Source organism: Cheilinus undulatus, linkage group 21 (assembly GCF_018320785.1).
Source record: "Cheilinus undulatus linkage group 21, ASM1832078v1, whole genome shotgun sequence".
In the NCBI taxonomy this organism is placed as follows: domain Eukaryota; kingdom Metazoa; phylum Chordata; class Actinopteri; order Labriformes; family Labridae; genus Cheilinus; species Cheilinus undulatus.
In genome coordinates this window covers 24253311-24273100 of record NC_054885.1, presented here as the reverse complement: position 1 = coordinate 24273100, position 19790 = coordinate 24253311, and the positions used below count along the sequence as shown (strand labels likewise).

General features: G+C 39.9%; 1 protein-coding gene across 4 annotated transcripts; it reads left to right on the top strand.

Annotated features, from left to right (window-relative positions):
- Positions 1-323: 323 nt before the first annotated feature.
- LOC121529010 lies at positions 324-19434 on the top strand. Of its 4 annotated transcripts, XM_041816651.1 has the most exons (7): positions 324-499; positions 882-917; positions 1009-1088; positions 8882-9019; positions 10762-10786; positions 12823-12903; positions 17783-19434. In XM_041816651.1, the coding sequence occupies exons 6-7, from the start codon at positions 12858-12860 to the stop codon at positions 18625-18627; spliced, it is 891 nt and encodes a 296-aa protein (XP_041672585.1). In that variant the 5' UTR covers positions 324-499; positions 882-917; positions 1009-1088; positions 8882-9019; positions 10762-10786; positions 12823-12857; the 3' UTR covers positions 18628-19434. The 4 variants fall into 4 exon arrangements, with proteins under 4 accessions (XP_041672585.1, XP_041672583.1, XP_041672586.1 ...); XM_041816649.1 differs by lacking the exon at positions 882-917; XM_041816652.1 differs by lacking the exon at positions 882-917 and having other exon boundaries at positions 12808-12903.
- The last annotated feature ends 356 nt before the right edge of the window (positions 19435-19790 follow it).

Below are 19790 nucleotides of genomic sequence, written 5' to 3'. Positions count from 1 at the left end.
GCAAAATTTCCCCAAATACAAGTGACCCACTTAACCAGCGATGACGAAGGCCTGCAGTGGACCTCTGCATGATTACAGCTTGCATTGACAGTACAGATACAGTATCAGCATGCATACAATGTGCTGCGTCACTGAACTATTTCTCTCGGCATCCCTGCACTCTGCCAGCTGTATCTCCCTGCTTTAATCTGTCGGTCACGTCCTCTAAAAATATCTTCCCTCTTTCCTTCTCTCTTTCTCTCTCTGTCTCACAGTTCTGTGCTCTCATACACAAGAAGCCCTTGTCTTCAGGGACCATGACTGCAGAGGGTGTTACCGAGGAATTATATGAAAAATAGGGTGTAACCACTACCATAAGTACAGTGTTCTTAGAAGAAATTCTGTCTGTTATAAGAGGGAGAAAAGCAGCAATTGCTGCTGTTTAAGTTCACACAGCCTTTTTTCTGGAATACCAAGTGTTTTGTGAGTTAATCAACAGGAGGCTCTTTTAACATAGGTGGTAAGTAGACTTGTTGAAAATGTAAGATGCTGGCACATTTCATGCATTAGATTGCATAAATGACTTTCAAGCAATGCCATTCCTGACATAAACAGAATTTGTCTAAAGGCAGAGTAAACAGTCTGTCACTCTCAATACATGTAACTTTTTTCTGTGATGGCTGCGATACTGGATACTAGCAGGGAACTAAGAGCTGGGATTGAGCTAGAGATTAAGTCATGTACAAACACCAGCACTTTCAAAATTTTAAGCAAGGTTTTCTATGATAGTAGTGTCACTGACTTAATGCATTCTTAGAATTCATTAGCTCTTTCAGGAGCAGGTATTCCATTGATCGTGCTTTAACTTTTTTCCTCATCTTTCCTTCCCTTAATGGCAAAAGACTGCAACTGACAAAGAAAAGATCCATTTGCTCCAGGTGTTTCTTTTTTTTTTTTTTTTTTTTTTGTTTGTTTGTTTGTTTTACTTTACATTATCTAAAATTTTATTTTTTTTCCTCCTAATGCCAGAAGACAGTTCCGTGACAGCAAAAGAGGAGAAGAGGCAGCAGGAGGAGAAAGAAGATTGGTTAAAAACAACCCAGACCAAGGTGATTTGAGCCACAATGGTTTAAGTACCATCATAAAAAGAACTAAGTAAAAAATAACCATATGACTTTTAATAAGCAAACAAAAATTATGTCCTCAAAGATGTAGCTTTGAGATGTCATCTTAGCTTAGTGCCAAACTTTTTAACTGAGTCACATACTGAGCCACTTTAATATACCTCACCTTTATTGTAATCCACTGAGATTAAGATATCCTTGGTAGCAGAATAAGATTAAAAAAGAAAGAAAACATCCCACATTACAGCCAAAGCAGTACTGCCAACGGTCAAAACTAAGACTAACAATAAAGGCTAGCACATGATCTATTGATTTGGAATTTGCAGCTAGCCATGTTGTATGCTGTATTTGGCCCACTAGCAGTTTGGTCAACCCTGACTTTGTGTAGCAAAGATATTGGAAATTCCCAAATGTGAGCATCATGTGGTTGTAAATAGTATGCTACAAATAGACTGCATGTGTCTCAGCTCTGGTCTTCTTCATCTTTGAAGGGTTTGAACTGAGACCATGACAGAGGGCTCACATTTTGTTGTGGGAAAATAAAGCTCGTTTTGACACTACCATAACACTTGATCAGTAAAGCAGTAAAGCTATTGGAAAGCTAATTGATTTAGAAAGAAACAGTACTACATAGTTAGAAAAGTACTGCTGGTGCTCAAAGGGATTTGTTTCCAAGGATAGGCAGCTTTTTTCCTCAACATTTCCAGTCTACATGCTAAGCTAAGCTCACCTACTGCTTGTGGAATCCCCATTTTTTTTTCAGTCCTTCCATCTAACTCCAAGCTTCAAAGCAAAGCACAAAGCTTGAGTGAGGTTTGGATCCACTTATTTTGTTTCACTTGTTTTGTCCTCCTTTCAGCTGATTCATTTTAAAAATTTACCATTTGTGTATTCCACCCTCATGTAAGTCTTGTCTTACTACTGTTGCCAAGCTGTGCTGCTCACTTGTCAACACCTCGCTCATTTAGGGAGGGGTCCCTCAGACTTATTTTTGCTCTGATTTCCTCCCAGCAGCATAGAGCCTTGATGATTTCAAGCTCTGAAACCTTGCTTGTAATACATACTCTAGGCTCTGTTGAAAACTTGAGACGATCTAGTGCTGAAAACTGTAAACCAGTGTTAGGTGAGAGGAAAAAGTAATGGGAAGTGTTGTTGACAGAAAAGGAGAAAAGCAATGTAAAAGTGAGTGGGATTCTTTGCACTGAGATCAAGATTAACATTGTTGCCCCACAAAGTAAGACATTTGTCTTGGTTTCTTTACCCATGCTTCAGCCATTAAAAGTATATTCAACACTGTACGCATCAAACATTAAACACAAAACACTGAATATAAAATATAATTTTAGAAATTCTAAAAAGATAATAAATTTCATCAGGTTTTTAAAGTATATGTGCAAAATGCAAGGATAATTCATAATCCAGTGCACATCATGTGCAGTGCATACCTTATTTGCCAGTATTTAAGAATTTCACAGACACATTGAGCTGTTATGCATCACTTTAACCACTCCACTGCTTGCTGGGGGACATGCGCTTTAATAAATAAGCAGCACACAACAACCTACATTATCTATGCAGCCCAGCACTGCTTCATGCATACTGTAACAGCCTCCCACACAAACAATGTACAACACATTCCCACTTTCTCAAACCACCCGTTGCCTTGAAGCCAGTGCACTGCCAGCAGCAGGGACACATCATCACCACTGCAGCTTTGTAAGTTTAGCCTGAAAATATAAAACTGCCTCTTTTTTGTGGCAGCTAAATGTGAGGCAGAATTTGTCACTTTCTCCAAGTCAAGCCCAGAGGAGATGTCAGTATTCCAAGCATCTTTACTCCGACAGCTATTTGTTTTTATTGGTCCTACCTGCCACTGATCTTTGTTGAATTTATCTATAGTCTAAATCACATAAAATTCTGATTGTCATGTTGCAGCTTGTCACTCCTGCCCACAGCACTACCAGAGAGGCAGATTGTTACCTCCACCAAGGAGGTTATGTGATCAGGAGGGTTTGTTCATTTGTTTGTTTGTTAGTTTTTTAGTTAGCAACATATCTCAAAAAGTTGTGGACGGATTTTGATGAAATTTTCAGGAAATGTCAGAAATGGCAAAAGGAAGAACTAGTTCGATTTTGGGAGTGATCCAGATCACTGTCTGCTTTCAGGAATTTTTTAAAGGATCCTGTACTATTGGGAGATAGGGCTAATGGCAGAGGTCTGTGCTCTCTGAGTGCTTTTCTAGTTTCTTTATTCAAAGAGCCAGATGTCTTTGCCTCCTGGCTGGCACCTTTTCACTGTCACTCTCAGACAACAGCAGTCTGCTGGCCCACTCATCCCCAGTTAGATCCAAAATGGCAGCACCATAGGCCTTGTTCATTTGGTAGAGAAACTGTAATGTCAGAGATCTGCTGCTGGGTGGAGGCTCTGTGTGTCTTGATCCCCCAAGTGACCCTTACTCTGATTCATCAACACAAGGAAACGTTGCCAGTGTTTTTGTATGTGTCTGTCTTCTGCTGAGAGATGGTGCTAGACACAGGAACAACAATTGTCTTTAGAAATGAAAAAGTTTAAGATGCAGTAGCTTTAGCCTACGCTAGGAAGAAGGAGTTGCAGCATGACTTTAGAGTAAACCTGGACTTTTAGTCTTTAGGGGTACACCATGCAAACCCAGCCTGCTTTGAAATGTGCTATGTTCGAGATAAGAGCACAACCAATCTGTTTTTTTCTTCACAAGGCTTTGGAAGAAAGAAATTATTATCCCTTTGCTGTTACACGTCTTGTACATGTGTATGTTGGGCTTTCTGATGGAAAATCTCCCCTTGCTTTAAACAGTCAAACACATCTATGATTCTTAGCTGTGAATAATGGAATTTTTGGCAGCAAGTTGATGGGTTATTACCTCCGCCAAGGAGATTATGTGATCGGGTGGGTTTGTTTGTTTGTTAGTTAGTTTGTTAGCAACATAACTCAAAAAGTCATGGACGGATTTTCAGGAAATTTTCAGGAAATGTTAGAAATGGCATAAGGAAGAACTGATTAGATTTTGGGACTGATCCAGATAACCGTCTGGATCCAGTAATTTTTTTAAAGGATTCTGTACTATTGGGAAATAGGGCTGATGGCGGAGAGCTGTGCTGTTACCACTTTACACCAGGAGATGGCTGACATAAGTAACTTTAATCGCAGCAGCATTTTTTTGGTGTGTTTCTATTCAAAATTTTGGAGTTTAAACAGTTTGAAAGATGCACGACCAGTCGAGGAGACAAGTCAGAGCGTAAGGAAAGACAGTGAACTGTAGCGAGAATACTCAAAATGCTGTGAGAAATAGAAGAATATTAACCCTCTGCCATGACTTTCAGTCGTCCAGTGAGACCATGGGTGAGACTGTCAGTGAATCTGTTGGAACTGGCAGGCAATGCTTCCACCATGACTGTCCACACATAGCGAAGGCAATGCTTTACCTTACCATGTCTGCACCCCACCGGGGAGGGAGTAATTTGGATTATTGTCTGGATGCAGAAAAGTTTCTAAAGGATTCTTCGCTACTGAGAGATAGGGCTAATGGCGGAAGTCTGCGCTCTCTGAGTGCTTTTCTAGTTATCATTACTATTCATCTCTTATGTTTACAGACACATTTTAAAATCCTGTATAAAAATAGTCAATCTTCTTGCTGATGGCCTCCTTTACTTTGGCAGCTAATAAAGCTACAGGTCTATATCCACTATGTTTCATAAGCAGTCAAAAACTCCCAATAGGATCTTTAATATATAAAGAAGGCATATGGCTTTAATATGCAGTGTTATTTACAATACCCCCAAATGAGTATATAAAAAAAAAACACTATATTCATTTGTGTAAAAGTGTTGTATGACTGTAGAGCTCTGAACGGGACGCTATTCTTAATCCAACCCCCGCCTGCTCCCGCTGGATTTCTGACCCTTACTGCCTGCTCCCGCAGCATGTGCCATCCACTCCTGACAGCAACTCCAACATGCATACTCAATCCCTCAAATCATGTGTAACATTCAGAAAAACAGACACTGGGCCAGATCTACTAAGATCCCAATTTGCATGTATTAATTTGCGTGCGCAATCTAGAATTTTGCGTCAAGGGTTTGACCGCGGTTTGAAGGTGATGTACTAAGAGTGAATGCGCAAATGACAAGAGGTGCAAACATGTTGGAGACACGCCTATTTAAATGAGGGTTTTGCATGTTTCATGGTTTGCAGCATGGCAAGTTTGGAGAGCCAAACGCGCAAAATGAAATTCAACCCTACAGAATTAGAGGTGTTTGGTGGATGAAGCCAATAAACACTTAAAAGCGCTACAGCAAAGAAGCCCTGTTTGGTCTCATTCAAGGAGACACCGAGTGTGTGGAAACCTATAAACCCGGCCATCTGGCGTGGGTCTCGTCATTTCAGGTTGTAACACTTAACTTTTCTCAAGCTAGCATTAAACACACACAAGGGGGAACTTTTAAGGAAAATAGAAAACCTTTTAAAGTAAAGAATATATCAAAATGCAATGAACAACAATTCTGAATGAACACAATCAATAAAATGTTACAGAGACCGTAATAAAGTCAAAGCGTTTCATATTCAATTACACCACCATCAGAACGTATGCGCACGTCGTGCTTAAAGTTAAATCAAAAGTAGGTCACAACAAAAATAATGATTTGATCACAGTCTTTATAAATTCAAAATAAACTTAAAGTCCCAATCTAACCAAAAAAGCAAGTTGTCAATCTCCAAGCACTTTTAAGTGTCTGTTAAGTCTTTTAAAGTCAGTGATGCATGTAAACTCAATTTAGTCTATAATCCACAAGGAAACGAAGTAAAAACACGATGAATCCACACAGCAAAAACCCCCCAAAAAAACAAAAACATGTGATCAATCGCTAATTACTGGTATACCAGGTAAAAAGTAACAAAAAAAAGAGACTATCTCACCAAGGTCCACAGCGTAAAACCACCAGGGAAGTAATCCTTTTCCTGCTCCCTGACGCACACTCCAGCCTCCGCGCAGAGAATCCAGCCGGAACACTATTTACTGTCTTCTGTCGTAACTGCCGCTTACTTTTACTTTTCAGTCTTGTTTTCAACATGTTCGGCTTGTTTCTTTTTTTTTTTTTTTTAGTTTTATTTCCAGGCCCTAATTTTCTAGGTCCGTCTGCTCCTTTTCCCGGTTCTCTCCTTCTCTGCCTCTTCCACCAGGGCACATCCTCCTTATATTATCTCGTCCTATTTTATACATTATTTTAACCATATATCAATACACAAAAATGGCATCAACATACCAGACTGACAGCGGGAACCCACATATCATACCATTAAATGTAGAGGAAATATTTTCTTTTTAACTGTACAAAGAAAACCTGCCATTTTCCATCATTTCATTCATTACCATAAGTTCAAATAAACTAATTTTAATTTACTGTCACAAGTATTGCGTGACTCCTTCTCGTGGCTGGCTCCAAATCCGCCCTGAGTTCCTCCAACAACTCCAAACTGGCAAGGCTGGATAGGTGATATGTTTTAATGACTTTTCCTTCATTAATTCCAAAAATGTTCACACGAGGGGGAAAAATGCGTTCTCTGCGTCTTCTTTCATCGTTTCAATGTCTCCTTCTTGCCACAATAATCGCAGCCGTGTGTGCGCAATTACGCATACAAACTGTTTGCACCTCCCTTCGAGACGTGTTAAATATAAACGCAGTTTCTATGAGCAAAATTGCTTCAGGTTTGATAAATCGCTTTGCATGTGCTAAAATAAAATATTCACATTTTCTCCTCCCAGAACATGCACAATTGCATGTAAATGCCCCATATTTCATATTTACTGTGGCAAACATACTAACTGGATGCAGCTGCGCTATTTTGCGTTTTGAAGACGCAACCCTTAGCGCGCACTGTTAGTAAACCAGTTTGTACATTTTTTTGCGTGTGCATTGAGTTTGCACACATTTTTGCCCACTGTGTTTAATTAAAAGAATGTGTCTAAGCATCAATTCAACAAAGAATGTTTTTCACTGGATGAACACCATGAATGATTTAATTCCTGGTTATGGCTTAGTAATAGCAATGTGAAAATAATATTTACAGAAATTAGTTATACATCATTTTTTTTTAAGTCATAGAGAGATGGAATCATTTCCTGACATCTGGAAACTTTACTTGGCATAAAAACTGCAGAACACTTTCATCAGTTCTCACAGACAGTAGGATAATTTTTACTCTCTCTACGCTATACTATTACAAAAAAAATAATGCAAAAAGGCAATTTGTATCATAAGGACTAATAATAACTGCATAATGGCTCAGCATCTCTGTGTGCTGGTGCATGTGTGATGATGGGCCTACAATGTAATAGGAGGAGCATTTAAGCTTTTATGTATGTTTAATTAAATTAGACAGTGCCTTTTTGACTTATTGACAGTTTTACTGAACAGAGTCCTTTTGTTGAGCTTTTACAAGGCATCACACCGTTTGCTGCAGCAGAGCAGACACATAGTCAAACATGTACAGTATTATAAATGATAAAACACCAAACATTTAAACTGAACACTGATTTCTCAGTGTATGATTTTGATAGTACACATCACCTGCATTATTTTGTTTACTATGAGCACTGAGAAGTGTTTATCACTAAAGAGACCTTCCTTTGGTGGGTGAGTTTGGAGCAGGTGTATCATCTCATGCAGCTGGGTATCCTCATGGTGGTGTCAAAGCCCAGGTATTTTCCAGAGCTGTGAAATACTCTCAGTTATAGATGAAAAATTCTTCCACAGACCCTCGCTGCGTCAACATCAAGACCACCCACTTGCACAAAAATTGTGTTGGGTCTCACAGAATCTGCAGGATCCCAATCCCAGCAGCCCTGGTGGTTGTTTGCCCCATTAGTGTTTACATTTATCATTATATTTAGAAAAAATTCTATTCCCTGAGGCAGTGTCACCCAGACAGTGTTCAGGTTCTCACTTTCTCTCAGGCTCTGACTCATCCTGACAGGATTTTCTCTTGTTTTCGGTTTAAAAAAATTATTTGGCATAGCAGTCAGTACAATGAAATAACCATCTTACTATGTTCCTCCTTATTACAGATAATGGTAGCGCTGACTTTATGACAAATATTAGGGTGTGTCATTTAATTACTGAAAGATCAGATATTTACTACTATCTCATGCCGGATGTTTGCTCCTTTGTGTCTTTTTTTAACTCGTGTGAAATATTTTACTGAAATCGTTATCTTTTGAAAGTTATTGATGGAGTGGTTTAGTGAAGCAGCTTATGCTCTTTCCCTTCCTTCCCTTGATGGCTTAAATGTTGGCAGTAACAGATGAAATCAGACAATCAAAAAGCTATTTGTGCAAACTTTTGAGATAATCATTCAGATGCAGTTATAATTTTATAGTATGAAAATATCCATCTGATGTGACTGGCTTTGAACCATTAAGGCATCAAGTTACACCCCACAATCACACAGACAATAAATATCCAGGGCTCACGTGTCCCTTTCTTTAGATGGAAATATGTGCGATGAAGGCATGAAGGAGGGATTACAGTGTTTTTTGCCACAGATACGCTCTGAAATTCATGATCAGTGGAACCAGAAGGCAGACATGTGACAGCAGATGTGATGGATTTTAGCCAAGGACAGAAACACAACTACAAGTCACAGTGTCGCTCTTTCACTCCTGCTCTGAATCATTATGGTAAGAACCCAAATGTTCATCTTTGGTGTTGACACATATTTATGCATGTGTATGTGTGTGTCAGGGAACTGAAAAGTCAAGAGACGCCTGAGGACAAGACGAGGAGGGAGCTAACACCAGAAAAAGCCACAATCCACCCCAAGACGAAGCTATAAATTCAACCGACAGCACAGCCACAATCAGAAAAAGCCAACATTATCAGGTGAGATATTTCTAGAGGACCACACATGTAGAAAGAAAACAGACAAAATAATTCAGAATAAATCAGCTTCAATAAGCAATAATACATGTTTTTTTCTAACAGTATACAGAATGTCTTGCAAAATGAGGTCTGAATATTTAGCAACAAATGAATTGCTCCAAGATGTTTCATGATTTAAGATGCAGTGAAGGCCGTGGATGAGGAAGCATGCTAACATGGTACCCTTTAGCCGAATCCCTCCTCAAAGCCTGAAATTTAAAAGTCATAACTAATTTTTTAATGAATATGAAATAAGGGTCAGGGGAAACATTTTTTTCCACTTTGGCCCTATTTTCACATCCCAGAATTTAAGAAATAGATTCTCCAGCGAACAAAAAGAAGCTTACAAGCCATTCTAACTGGTTTATAAGTCTTTTTGAAAAATGTATCATAAATACAAAGTAAAGAACAGTTCTGCCACATAGTGATGCAACTCTGCATGAGTTAACCTAACATTAATGTCACCCTGAAGTTACTGAAAATGATACAGATTTCCTGTTTGCAGGAATTTAGTGAACTTGACAGTTTTTTTTTTCAATTCAACCCTGCATTTTCATTAATTAATAACTTTATGATTAATTACAGCCTTCAGTCATCATTATGTTTATGCTATAATTGCTCCGCCTCTGCACTGTTGGGTGACTCCTTTTTTTAAAATTCATTTATGATGCTATTATGACATGCTAATGTTGCGACGCTGTAGCTAGCAACAGCGTTAGCGGAGGTCAGCTGACTTAAAATAACACTTTCATGGCAAAGTTTATTGCAAGGGGATGTTATGCATGATGTTGCTGACATACCTTTAATTTTGTTGCAAACTTTGCTAGCACTATGTTTGTTGCCTTACCTGAGAACAAATGTAGATATTCTCATGGGTCTTCTTTACATTGATCTGACAGTGTGTCTGCCACATAGGTTAATCAAACTGAGGTACTTTGCTGTGTTATTTTGGGGTTTAGGAAACCAAATAAAATACACTTCATTCTCTAGCCTCTTGGGATACCTTGTACCAGTGTTGCCTTACCTCACGCACAACCTTTGACCAGTGCCAACGTCCATGTGCAAGAAATGTGATTGGCCCATGACATTGGCAGGGCTTGGCAATAATAGATCAGCTGGTTCTGTTATCACCAGAGAGGCATACTAACATCACATACAACATGCACTGCAGAGAAACTGATGAGAGAAAGACATACTCCAGTCTTCTGATCCTCTTGTTAAAGATTTTGATCAAATGTCTCCTGTTATTGTTGTTTTAAAGGGGTAATCTCATGTTTTATTATATATATTTGGAATAATCTTTAAAAAAAAAAAAAAAAACTCTTTCCCAGTCACAGATATACCATCAGTTATAGGGAGGCAATGATGGATGTAAACTACTTGGCAATGAATGCAGTACTGTGGCTGTAAATATTTTGTGTGCATCAGCATGTGAACTTTAAACTTCACCAAATGCTTGGCATTACTGTACAGCCCAGATATAGCTCACTGGCAAACAACAGCAGGACTGAAATGGCTGTTGAGCTGAATAACCTCAGCCTCCTTCTTAACATGATGGGACTCAGCTTGGTTTACCACTTCTCTGATGATGACAACTGAAATATTTATGGTGTGGCACAGGTTGGCAAGAGAGAAGGCTCTATGTGTGTTGTAAGTGTTTGAACATGGAGAGCACTTAGAGTTGTCTCGTCTTTTCCCCACAGGCTGGCACTGACGAGGTCGTTGCAGGTAAGAAGTCAGCTGTCCTGGAATCATCATTAGCTTACCAGCAGCTGGTCTCTTGTATGTCTCTCTCATGACTGTTGCTACTGGGGCTATATCCTCTGATGTTGTTGATGTATTTTACCCTCTACACAATGTTTGGGAAATGTAGAACCTTTAAAAAACCTTGAAGGGTGATTGTGCAAATGTGCTGTCTGTCACAGTCACCACAGACCAATCAAAGTGACAAAACATTCAAGAAGTAGCGTGACCACTCCAGAAAGTACATAACCCAAGCCTGAGTGGCAGCTGTTGTTTATGTTTACTATAAGTGGAGCCTGTTAAATTCTTAGGGTGTACTTACACTAGGCCATCTGTACCGTGCTGTATTCTAACTGTGCTGAAGCCCATTTGACCCCCTCCCCTGTCCCCTCTGTGGCCCGCACTCACACTGCTCAACGCATCCAGGCCTAGGCACGGATACGTCACATGCCGACATCATTACAGTTGAGTTGATGACTCAGTATGTATAAGTGTTGTTTTTTAGGCTGTAAAATAGTTACAGATATATACAATAGCTGATCTAACACCAGAATTATTTCCCCTGACCTGGAATCAGCTGTATTAATTATACAGAGCCCAGTAAGGAGAGAGAGAGAAAAAGTGGTTCATAGCGGAGAGTTATCACTCACAGCATATAATCTGGAGCCTGCTCAGAGTTCCAAGCACTTCTGCTGAATGAAACCCAGACTTTTTAACTCGTATGAGCCCCTACAGTCATTCCCCTGTGTCCTTGTACTATCTGAATCCCCTTAGCATCCCTTTATGCGCCACAAACTATGCCTTTTCTCAGCGTAATCCTGGATGCCTGATGCACCAAACAAGCTCTCATGTGTCCAGAGTAAGATTAAATGTTCAATTAAAAGCTTTTTTTTTACCATGACAAGAGCAATTTTAACCATCTGATTAGAGCTGGAGGTGAAAACGCCTCAGGATTAATAAACGATGCTCCGTTCAAACGTCAGCGATCGAGATCCCAATTTCACTTCTTGGTGACATGATATAGAATTAGAGGTAAGTTAATTCAGTGGATGATAGTTTGGCATTATAATTTTTTAATAAGAGAGGTTAAATCAGCTACGTGATTAACCCCGGCACACACCTCTCTGCGTATTTGGCACTTTCCTTTATGCACGGAAGATGAAAGGTGTTTGTTATCCTGTGAGCTGCTGTTTGTGACTAAAACAAGGGAAGAAGCTTTATTTTACAAACCAAAAATCGTCTTACAGTCATTAAAGCCTGACTTTGCCAGAAACTGGTCAGAAATGTGGACTGGACTGGGATCCTGCTGTCTCTAGCCTGCAGCTGCTGCTTGGTGGGCTCTCTGAGGCGGGTCCTCTTGTTGTCTCATTCCCGCGCTTGTGCTCCTCTTATTTGCATCCGTGCCGTGCCTAGGCCCACCTTGTCCATCCGTGCCGTGGCCACGAAGCGTGCAGCGCTGAAGCACGGAACGATTGCACTCACACTGGCCAAACGTACCAGACTTTAGGCTGAAACGGGCCCAGGCACGGTACGGATGGCCTAGTGTGAGTACACCTTTAGGCATTCAAGAGGAGAACAAAAATGTCTCTTCCACCAAGAAAGGCTTTCAGAGTGGTTCTTTGTGGTTCTTTAAACTAAACCACACCTGTAACCACCACCTCATTCTCCTTAAATGACAATGGTCCAGTCATTTTCTGACTGGTAAAAAGCACTTCAGCTTGCTAGATGGATCTACCCGATGGCGGACAAGGAAGGGAGAAAGGAAACACATTGACTCTGTAATGGGCTAGCATGTGACTCTGGCAGAAATGCACAATTATGCACAACATTTTTCACACTTTTTTTTTTTTGCAGAACTTGAAAATGATTGAAAATGAACATGAATTTTAACCCCCTCATAGTAGCTGCATCCCAAGCCGTCTGTATATTATATTATATTATATTATATTATATTATATTATATTATATTATATTATATGCCTGACTTAGAAATATAAATTATTTAGTGTCTTTTTTTTCAGTGATTAGATACACTCAGGATCATTTCTCTACACTGATGGCACAAAGGATGTTTCATGAAAGTGGGGAAGATGGCCGATCAGGTAAGAAATTGGAGTATCTTTGCTGTTACTGATCAAAAATTAATATGAAGCAAATATTAGCTAAAACAGTGGCATTTAAACGCCCTGTTTGGCAACAGTCTTTGTCTAAGCAGTGCTGAGAAATTGGAACTTGGGTTGCAGAACAACTTCAGGTATTTTCATTGGTCCCTCTCCTCCTGCAAATGATGGCCCCTTTATGTAATGTGGCTTTGCCCTTGGGGTGTGACTTAAAAATGGGTCTGAAATGAACGACTAAAGAACAATGTTATATTTATAGCTCTGCTATAACTCCACTAGTTATTTCTGTTCATTAATTTTTTATTGAGCTTAGGGCTGTGTAGAGTGAAAACTGCTGTGTTTTCCTCATTGTGTCTCTCTATTGTGTCCATTATGCAGGCTCAAAAGTTACAGAAGTGTTTTAACCTGGTATTAACCATGTGATATCTCAGTTTTTATTAACACCAAAGCCTATGAGAAATGTTTGGACAGTGTGTTAAGCCATGGCAAAGATTTGTCCTGAAGTGAAATTAAGTATTAAGTATATCCTGTTGTTATTTAGCCTTGAGAGTCATCCTTTCTCTTGCATTCAATCTCTTTCAGACCTATCAGACATGATCTATTGTATTTAATAAATTAAATGGGATATTTAATCACAGATATGTAAATGGGTGTTTTTTTAAACTTGAAAAACGTAAAGGACTTGTTTTTTTATGCAGGATGTTTTTGTTTTTTTTTCCAATGTTGACAAAATGCATCTGCATGATGTTTTATCTTCATTACTAAATAAAATTACATTCAGTACAATCGGTGGGGTGACTGTGGCTCAGTAGAGTTGGTTGTCTCACAATCAGAAGGTTGTGGGTTCGATACTGATGATACTAAAACTGATGGCCAACTTCCACAGAAACCACTGCCATCAGTGTGTAAATGAGAAGCGAATGGTGCGAAAGGGTATGAATGGGAAGGTTTGACCTGTAGTGTATAAGCGCTTTGAGTAGTCAGATGATTAGAAAAGTGCTATAAAAAGCTCAAGTTCATTTACCATTTACCAATGTATAGTTGTAAAATAGGTCAGGTCAAGTATGGGAGCATGTGCCAGTTAAGCATTTTGTCACATCAACCTTGGTCCTGTACTAGCCATCCTCCAGACCAGTGCCAGGCCAATGCCCCATCTTTCCAGGTATCATCCCCTAGCATCTGGACCAGCCCACTGGGTCCTTGGCACCTAATATGTGGTGAGCTGGATCAGGCCTGGTAAAGCACACCAGGTGCCCTGTGTAACGCTGCTGCTGTTCTTGTGTCAGCTGACCCTTCCCATCCAAACTCTCCTGAGCACGTCAGCTTTAGACACACAGTCTTGCCTAAGATAGCCTACCCAAAGATGCATGAAATAGAAGTTGTGACAAAGGAGTCTAGCATCTCTGGTCACTTGTCAATGTCCAGGCTTCACATGAGTATATTAAGACCAGAAGGACCAAGGATGCTCAGATACCAGGAATGCCACACTGTTTCACTCTGCAAACCCCATGCACAATGATATATGATACATTTATCAATTTTTAAACCCCCCGCTCCAGCCCCCTGCTTATCCCATTCGGGGTCGCGGGGGGCTGGAGCCTATCCCAGCTGTCACTGAGTAAGAGGCGGGGTACACCGTTGACTGATCACCAGTCAATCGCAAGGCAACACATATACCCCTTTCCCACTGGCCGAAAAACCCATTTAAACCCGCTAACAATCAGCTCCTGTCGGCAGTGGGAAAGGCTCTAATTGGCATTCAGACCCGGGTCGTCCTACCCTGCAATGGACATGGGTTTTTATCGGCTCGCCTCCGATCAGCTCCGGTGGAAACGTCACACCCAGGTGAACACGGGAGGACTTTGGTGTAACTTGCCTACGTTTATATTAATACAAGTAATACGTTTATATTTCTTGCCTGTTGTGATCTCATAGATCCTTTTTGTTGTTTTTTTTGCACAGAAACTTTATTCTGTGAGCTGCGCATTTAAGCCTGATGTGCTGGAGGAGGCAGGAGTTTAAAGTCAGAAGTTTCACAGCATGGCAGCGCAGTTTAACAGCGCATATAAACACAAAAATGCCCATGTCATAATGAACATATCCGCTGAGAATTTTTTTGTTTTTTTTTTCCCAAGGACAGATTTAGCTCATTCAGCCTGTGGATTAGCTCATAAAACACCGTGCGTCCTGTCCGTTCGCAGCTGGAAAGAGAGATCCTTTTCAAACGATATAATCTATTAACCTTTCATTTATTTATTTATTGCATTATTTGCTTCTTGGAAATGATCACATCAATCCTCTTTTTTTGTTTGTTATTACACAGAAAGTTTCTTTTTTAAATCATTAAAAAGATCAGTGTTTGACTAATATTTCAAAGAAGCAGATAAAAGTGAAAAATTGAGACAGATACATTGTTCAGAAAAGGTTCTCCTTAACTTTATTTGGCTGCGCTCATAAATAGGAAGTGCTGCATTTTACTGGATAATCCATGAGAAATTTAAGGCTGTAGGAGCTGAATATGTCAGTAGAACATTAATTATTCTCAGCGGATATCTTTGTTATAGAAAGACTAAGCTAGAAAAGCAACGTGATGACATCAGCTTGACACACCAGAGGGGAAAAAAACAGCCACGCAGCTCGTCTGCTGGTGATCAGAATGAGAAAGAAGTCACTTGCTGATTGTAAGCGGGTTTACCCAGGTTTAAAAAACCCGCTTCTACAACGCTAATTTTAGTGGGAAAGCGGTAATAGAGACAGACAACCAGGCACGCTCACATTCATAGCCACAGCCAATTTAGAGTCACCAAATAAGCGGTGGGATGAAACCAGAGTACCCAGAAAGAACCCATGCGTGCATGGGGAGAACATGCAAACTCCACACAGAAAGGCTCTGACCAGGAAGCGAACCAGGGACCTTCTTGCTGTGAGGCAACAGCGCTAACCCCTGCGCCGCCGTGCAGCCCGCAACATACAATACAGTTTCAATAAATTGTAACTATATCATATATTTATTTTGCATCTATTCAATTAGAGAGATGATTTCAGTGATGTAATTATTAGAGGTGTCCTCGACTAAGGATTTTCATAGTCAAATCTGATTCATCAGATTTTGCCTTTAGTCGACTGCTAGTCGAACAGCGTTTCCGCTAGACTTTTTTGTCCCTGGTCAAAATGACCAGTAGTCCTCAAGAATTCCAGCCATTTAGAACAACTACTGGACATTTGCTTTAACATTATTTTGCTGCATTAACAGCAGCAAAACGCATAAATCTGATATTCTGTGATACATCGATATATACAAGTCTGCGCTAAATGGGACTGAGGACACATTTTTATTTCCAGACCTGACCCAAAACCGAGACAGTAGAAACCAAGCTGAAAGTAAACCTCAGTAATTATTACCCTGTTATTACAGACTGGTAGATATGTACACATGATTAGACCCCGGAAATGACTGCCCAAAGACTTTCTCTTATATTTCTTTGTGTGAGTGGTTTAAAGAATCAAAATGAAAGCTGCACGCTTTTCCTTACAAACGCAGTCAGTTACACAATATACGCCCACGTTTAACTCATAAACAACAACAGTTAGCTACATATAGCATTGTTAGCCTGTTAGCACATTGGCTGCTACTTTCATTCAGCAGCTTACAACAGCCAAATACCATCCTCCACCTACAAAAACGAAGTATCCAAACACATAACTCCCCGGTGCTCTGTTAAATGGACACCACATTAAAACTCTACATTTCAAATAAAAAAAATGAGTCTTACCGTCAGTCCTCATGATAATATAACTGTATAACTGGGGATTGGTTACAGGTAGTTTATCGAAGTCCACTACAACTCTGCTCAGCGTAAGCCTCTCTCTGCTGCTGCATCGGTGTTTACGATGCTCAGCTGTACAGTTCCCTTTGTTTCAGCCTCTTCATTACTCGCCACAAAATCCCTCCATACCACTGATGATATTAAGCCTTTGGTAACCAGGAAAACCTCACTTAGATTAAAATTCTGCTTTACGAGAAAACTCTGGTCAGACTTTCCCTGCATAGTCCCCAGCTGTACTGAGCATGCGCAGAGAGATAGATTTGCTTTGACATCATCGTGCATACATAATTATCCACGTGCTTGCCGTCTGAGGAGATAAACAACCCCAGCACCGCAGGACAGTAGATGTAGTAATATATTACTACATATACCGGTTATATTTTTATCTGCCGGATTTCCGCCCTTTTTAGCGGCCAATGACCGGCAAATGCCGGCTAATGGAAACTCAGGCTTAGCAGCCCCATGTAGTCAGAATGGTACAATCTTGGTTACATAACAACATTCAACTAAGAGGTTCATAGTCAAATCAGACTCCTCCGAATTGAATCGTCGAATCACCAACTATTCCAGGTCACCCCTAGTAATTATACACAACCATGATTTTTTTTCAATCTGAATAAAAATATGCACTTAGACATCATTTAACTGATTGTTTTAACTGTGTAACCTTTGACTCCATCATGTGACTACTAGTAATCATGTGACCTGCTGAAAACCTTTAAAGGAAGCAGCTTGGCAGCCATTTTGTAACTGCCCTGATGAAGGCCTGTTAGGCTGAAACATGTTGGCATGTTTTTTATGACGCTGTAGCCCTATGCAATAAAGGCTTTTTATCTACAGTCCTTCTGAGTGCCTCAGACCTCTTAAAAACTGAATAAAAATATATTTGATGAAGTCTTTTAGACTGTTGGAATTATAGTTATTCTCGAGGTGTCTTGCAGTCTTCTATTTTCTTACACATCTTGACTTTGAGACATTATTTGGCATTGTCATGGCCTGTTTTTTCAATTCTATTCTTTCTTCTCATGTTTCAGTCCTGGGAACACTTGCAGTGCAGGTGGAGAGAGACCCTAAGACAGGTGCCTCTGTCGTCAGGTCAGTGACCCCTGTGTCCACACCGGCTGGTCCTTCCACAGCCACCACTGTCTTTGATGATGGCAGGATGAGTGTCCACACTGTGGGTGGAGTGGGAGGTCAACCCTCTACTGAAGAGCTTGGGCAGATATTGAGTGTCATTGATGGGGTTGGAATTAAAGTGCTGCTGGATGAGGTTGAAGTCACAACAAATAGGGCAGGGACAAAGACGGAGAATGAAGAAGTCAGGGAAATTCCAGAGGCAAATGTCCCGTCTTTTTCTGCCTGTCATGCCATGTCAGAGGAGCACAATACACAGTTTGACAGCTCCAGAAGCTACAAAGCTGAGCCGGAGAAAGAGAACTATGCTGTAAGCATGAAAAACGAGGAAGATCAAAAGGTGGACAGTAGCATCACTGCAGTCAGTGACATTGTAGGAGGCGTAAATAATGTGGTTGATGAAAAGCTGGTGGAAGGCCCAGTCACTCTTTTGTTTCTGGGATACACTGATGACACAACTGACCAGTGTCATGACCCAGAGAACCATGAAGGCATGCTCACTGCAGAGCGAGTGATGATCACTGAAGAAGGAGAAGAACATGTCTTAGAACCTGAAACATTACTTCCAGAAAGGGAAGCCCCCAAAGAAGTGTTTCAGGAAGTTCCTTTAGAAGGAAACGGGGCAGGAATTAAAGTCCAGAAAGAGGAAGGTGAAAAGGTTCTGCATGATGCATCTTTACCTGTTAAAGCAGAGGAAGAGGCCACCTCCCAACGCAAGACCTGTCAGTGTTGCTCTGTCATGTAAGAAAATGATGGTGACGGATTCTCTCAACAGCCCTTGTCTTTTTAAATGTAACTTTTGTATTTGCATTGATGCCTTACTGACACAGATGTCAAAAAAACAACACTTGGTATGACCTTACACTGGCTCTGATCACCACCTATTCCAAAGAGAAACATTAATTTTTTTTTATTTTTTTTTATTTTTTTTTGAGCCTTGGATAATAGATTTGGACTGTCAGCTGCTTCCAAAGACAATTCAAATCCACTTCCTCCCTCTGGTGGACAAAGCTGGGAATTTCAACAGTTACTCTCTGCCTTTCAACCCCTACTGTGTCTTTATAAACTCCATTTGTTCAGAGTTATTGGCCTTAGGAATGGGAAAAGCCAAGGATTCATTCAGTGTTTGTGCTTCATTTTTTTCCTTTTTTCCTTAAGTTGTTGTTGAACATGTTAAGAATTTAGTGAAATTTGTGCTTTTATACTTTAAACACTGTGCTTTCTAATCTCAAATACTGTTAAGGGCTGTGAACACATAAGACACTAACAATATTTCTGAGTTTTCATGTTCTGATTGGAATTTTGTATTCTCCAAACTACCCAAATTTCTTCCCATGAGTTTCTTTAACAGGTGTTTTTTGGTGCCAAAATCCCAAAAATAATTGCATAAAATTTAAAGAAATATTCTCATTAGTTCCTGATTACTTAAGAAGGAAGATACTGCAAGCAGATGGTTAGCTTTAACTCAGTGGAAAGAAAGGACTTACTAAAGCTCCATGACACTGCAACATGTTTTCTTTTTAATTAATTAAATAAACAGGATTAAGTATAAGCCATGGTTGCCGTCTCTCCTTGTGTGTTATCTTTGTGCTGTGCTCTTGAACATGAGTTCTTATTATCAAACTTTACCATTATTTTTGAGAGTTGAAATTGGATTTTGCTTTTCACCCATCAGTATTTTGGTGTGGGGCTTAGAGATTGCATGTAAGCAATAACTCTGGGAGGTGAAATTTGCCAAATATATAACTTATGACTTTAGCTTCTGTAGGATTTGTAAGTAAAACTTTGACTGACATCATATGTTTTATTATTTGTATTTCTGTAAAGTTATAAAAATGATCAATGCAGTAGATAGGCTATCTAGAAGCAGTAATGATTATATAACAAAATTAAATGTACACTTTACAC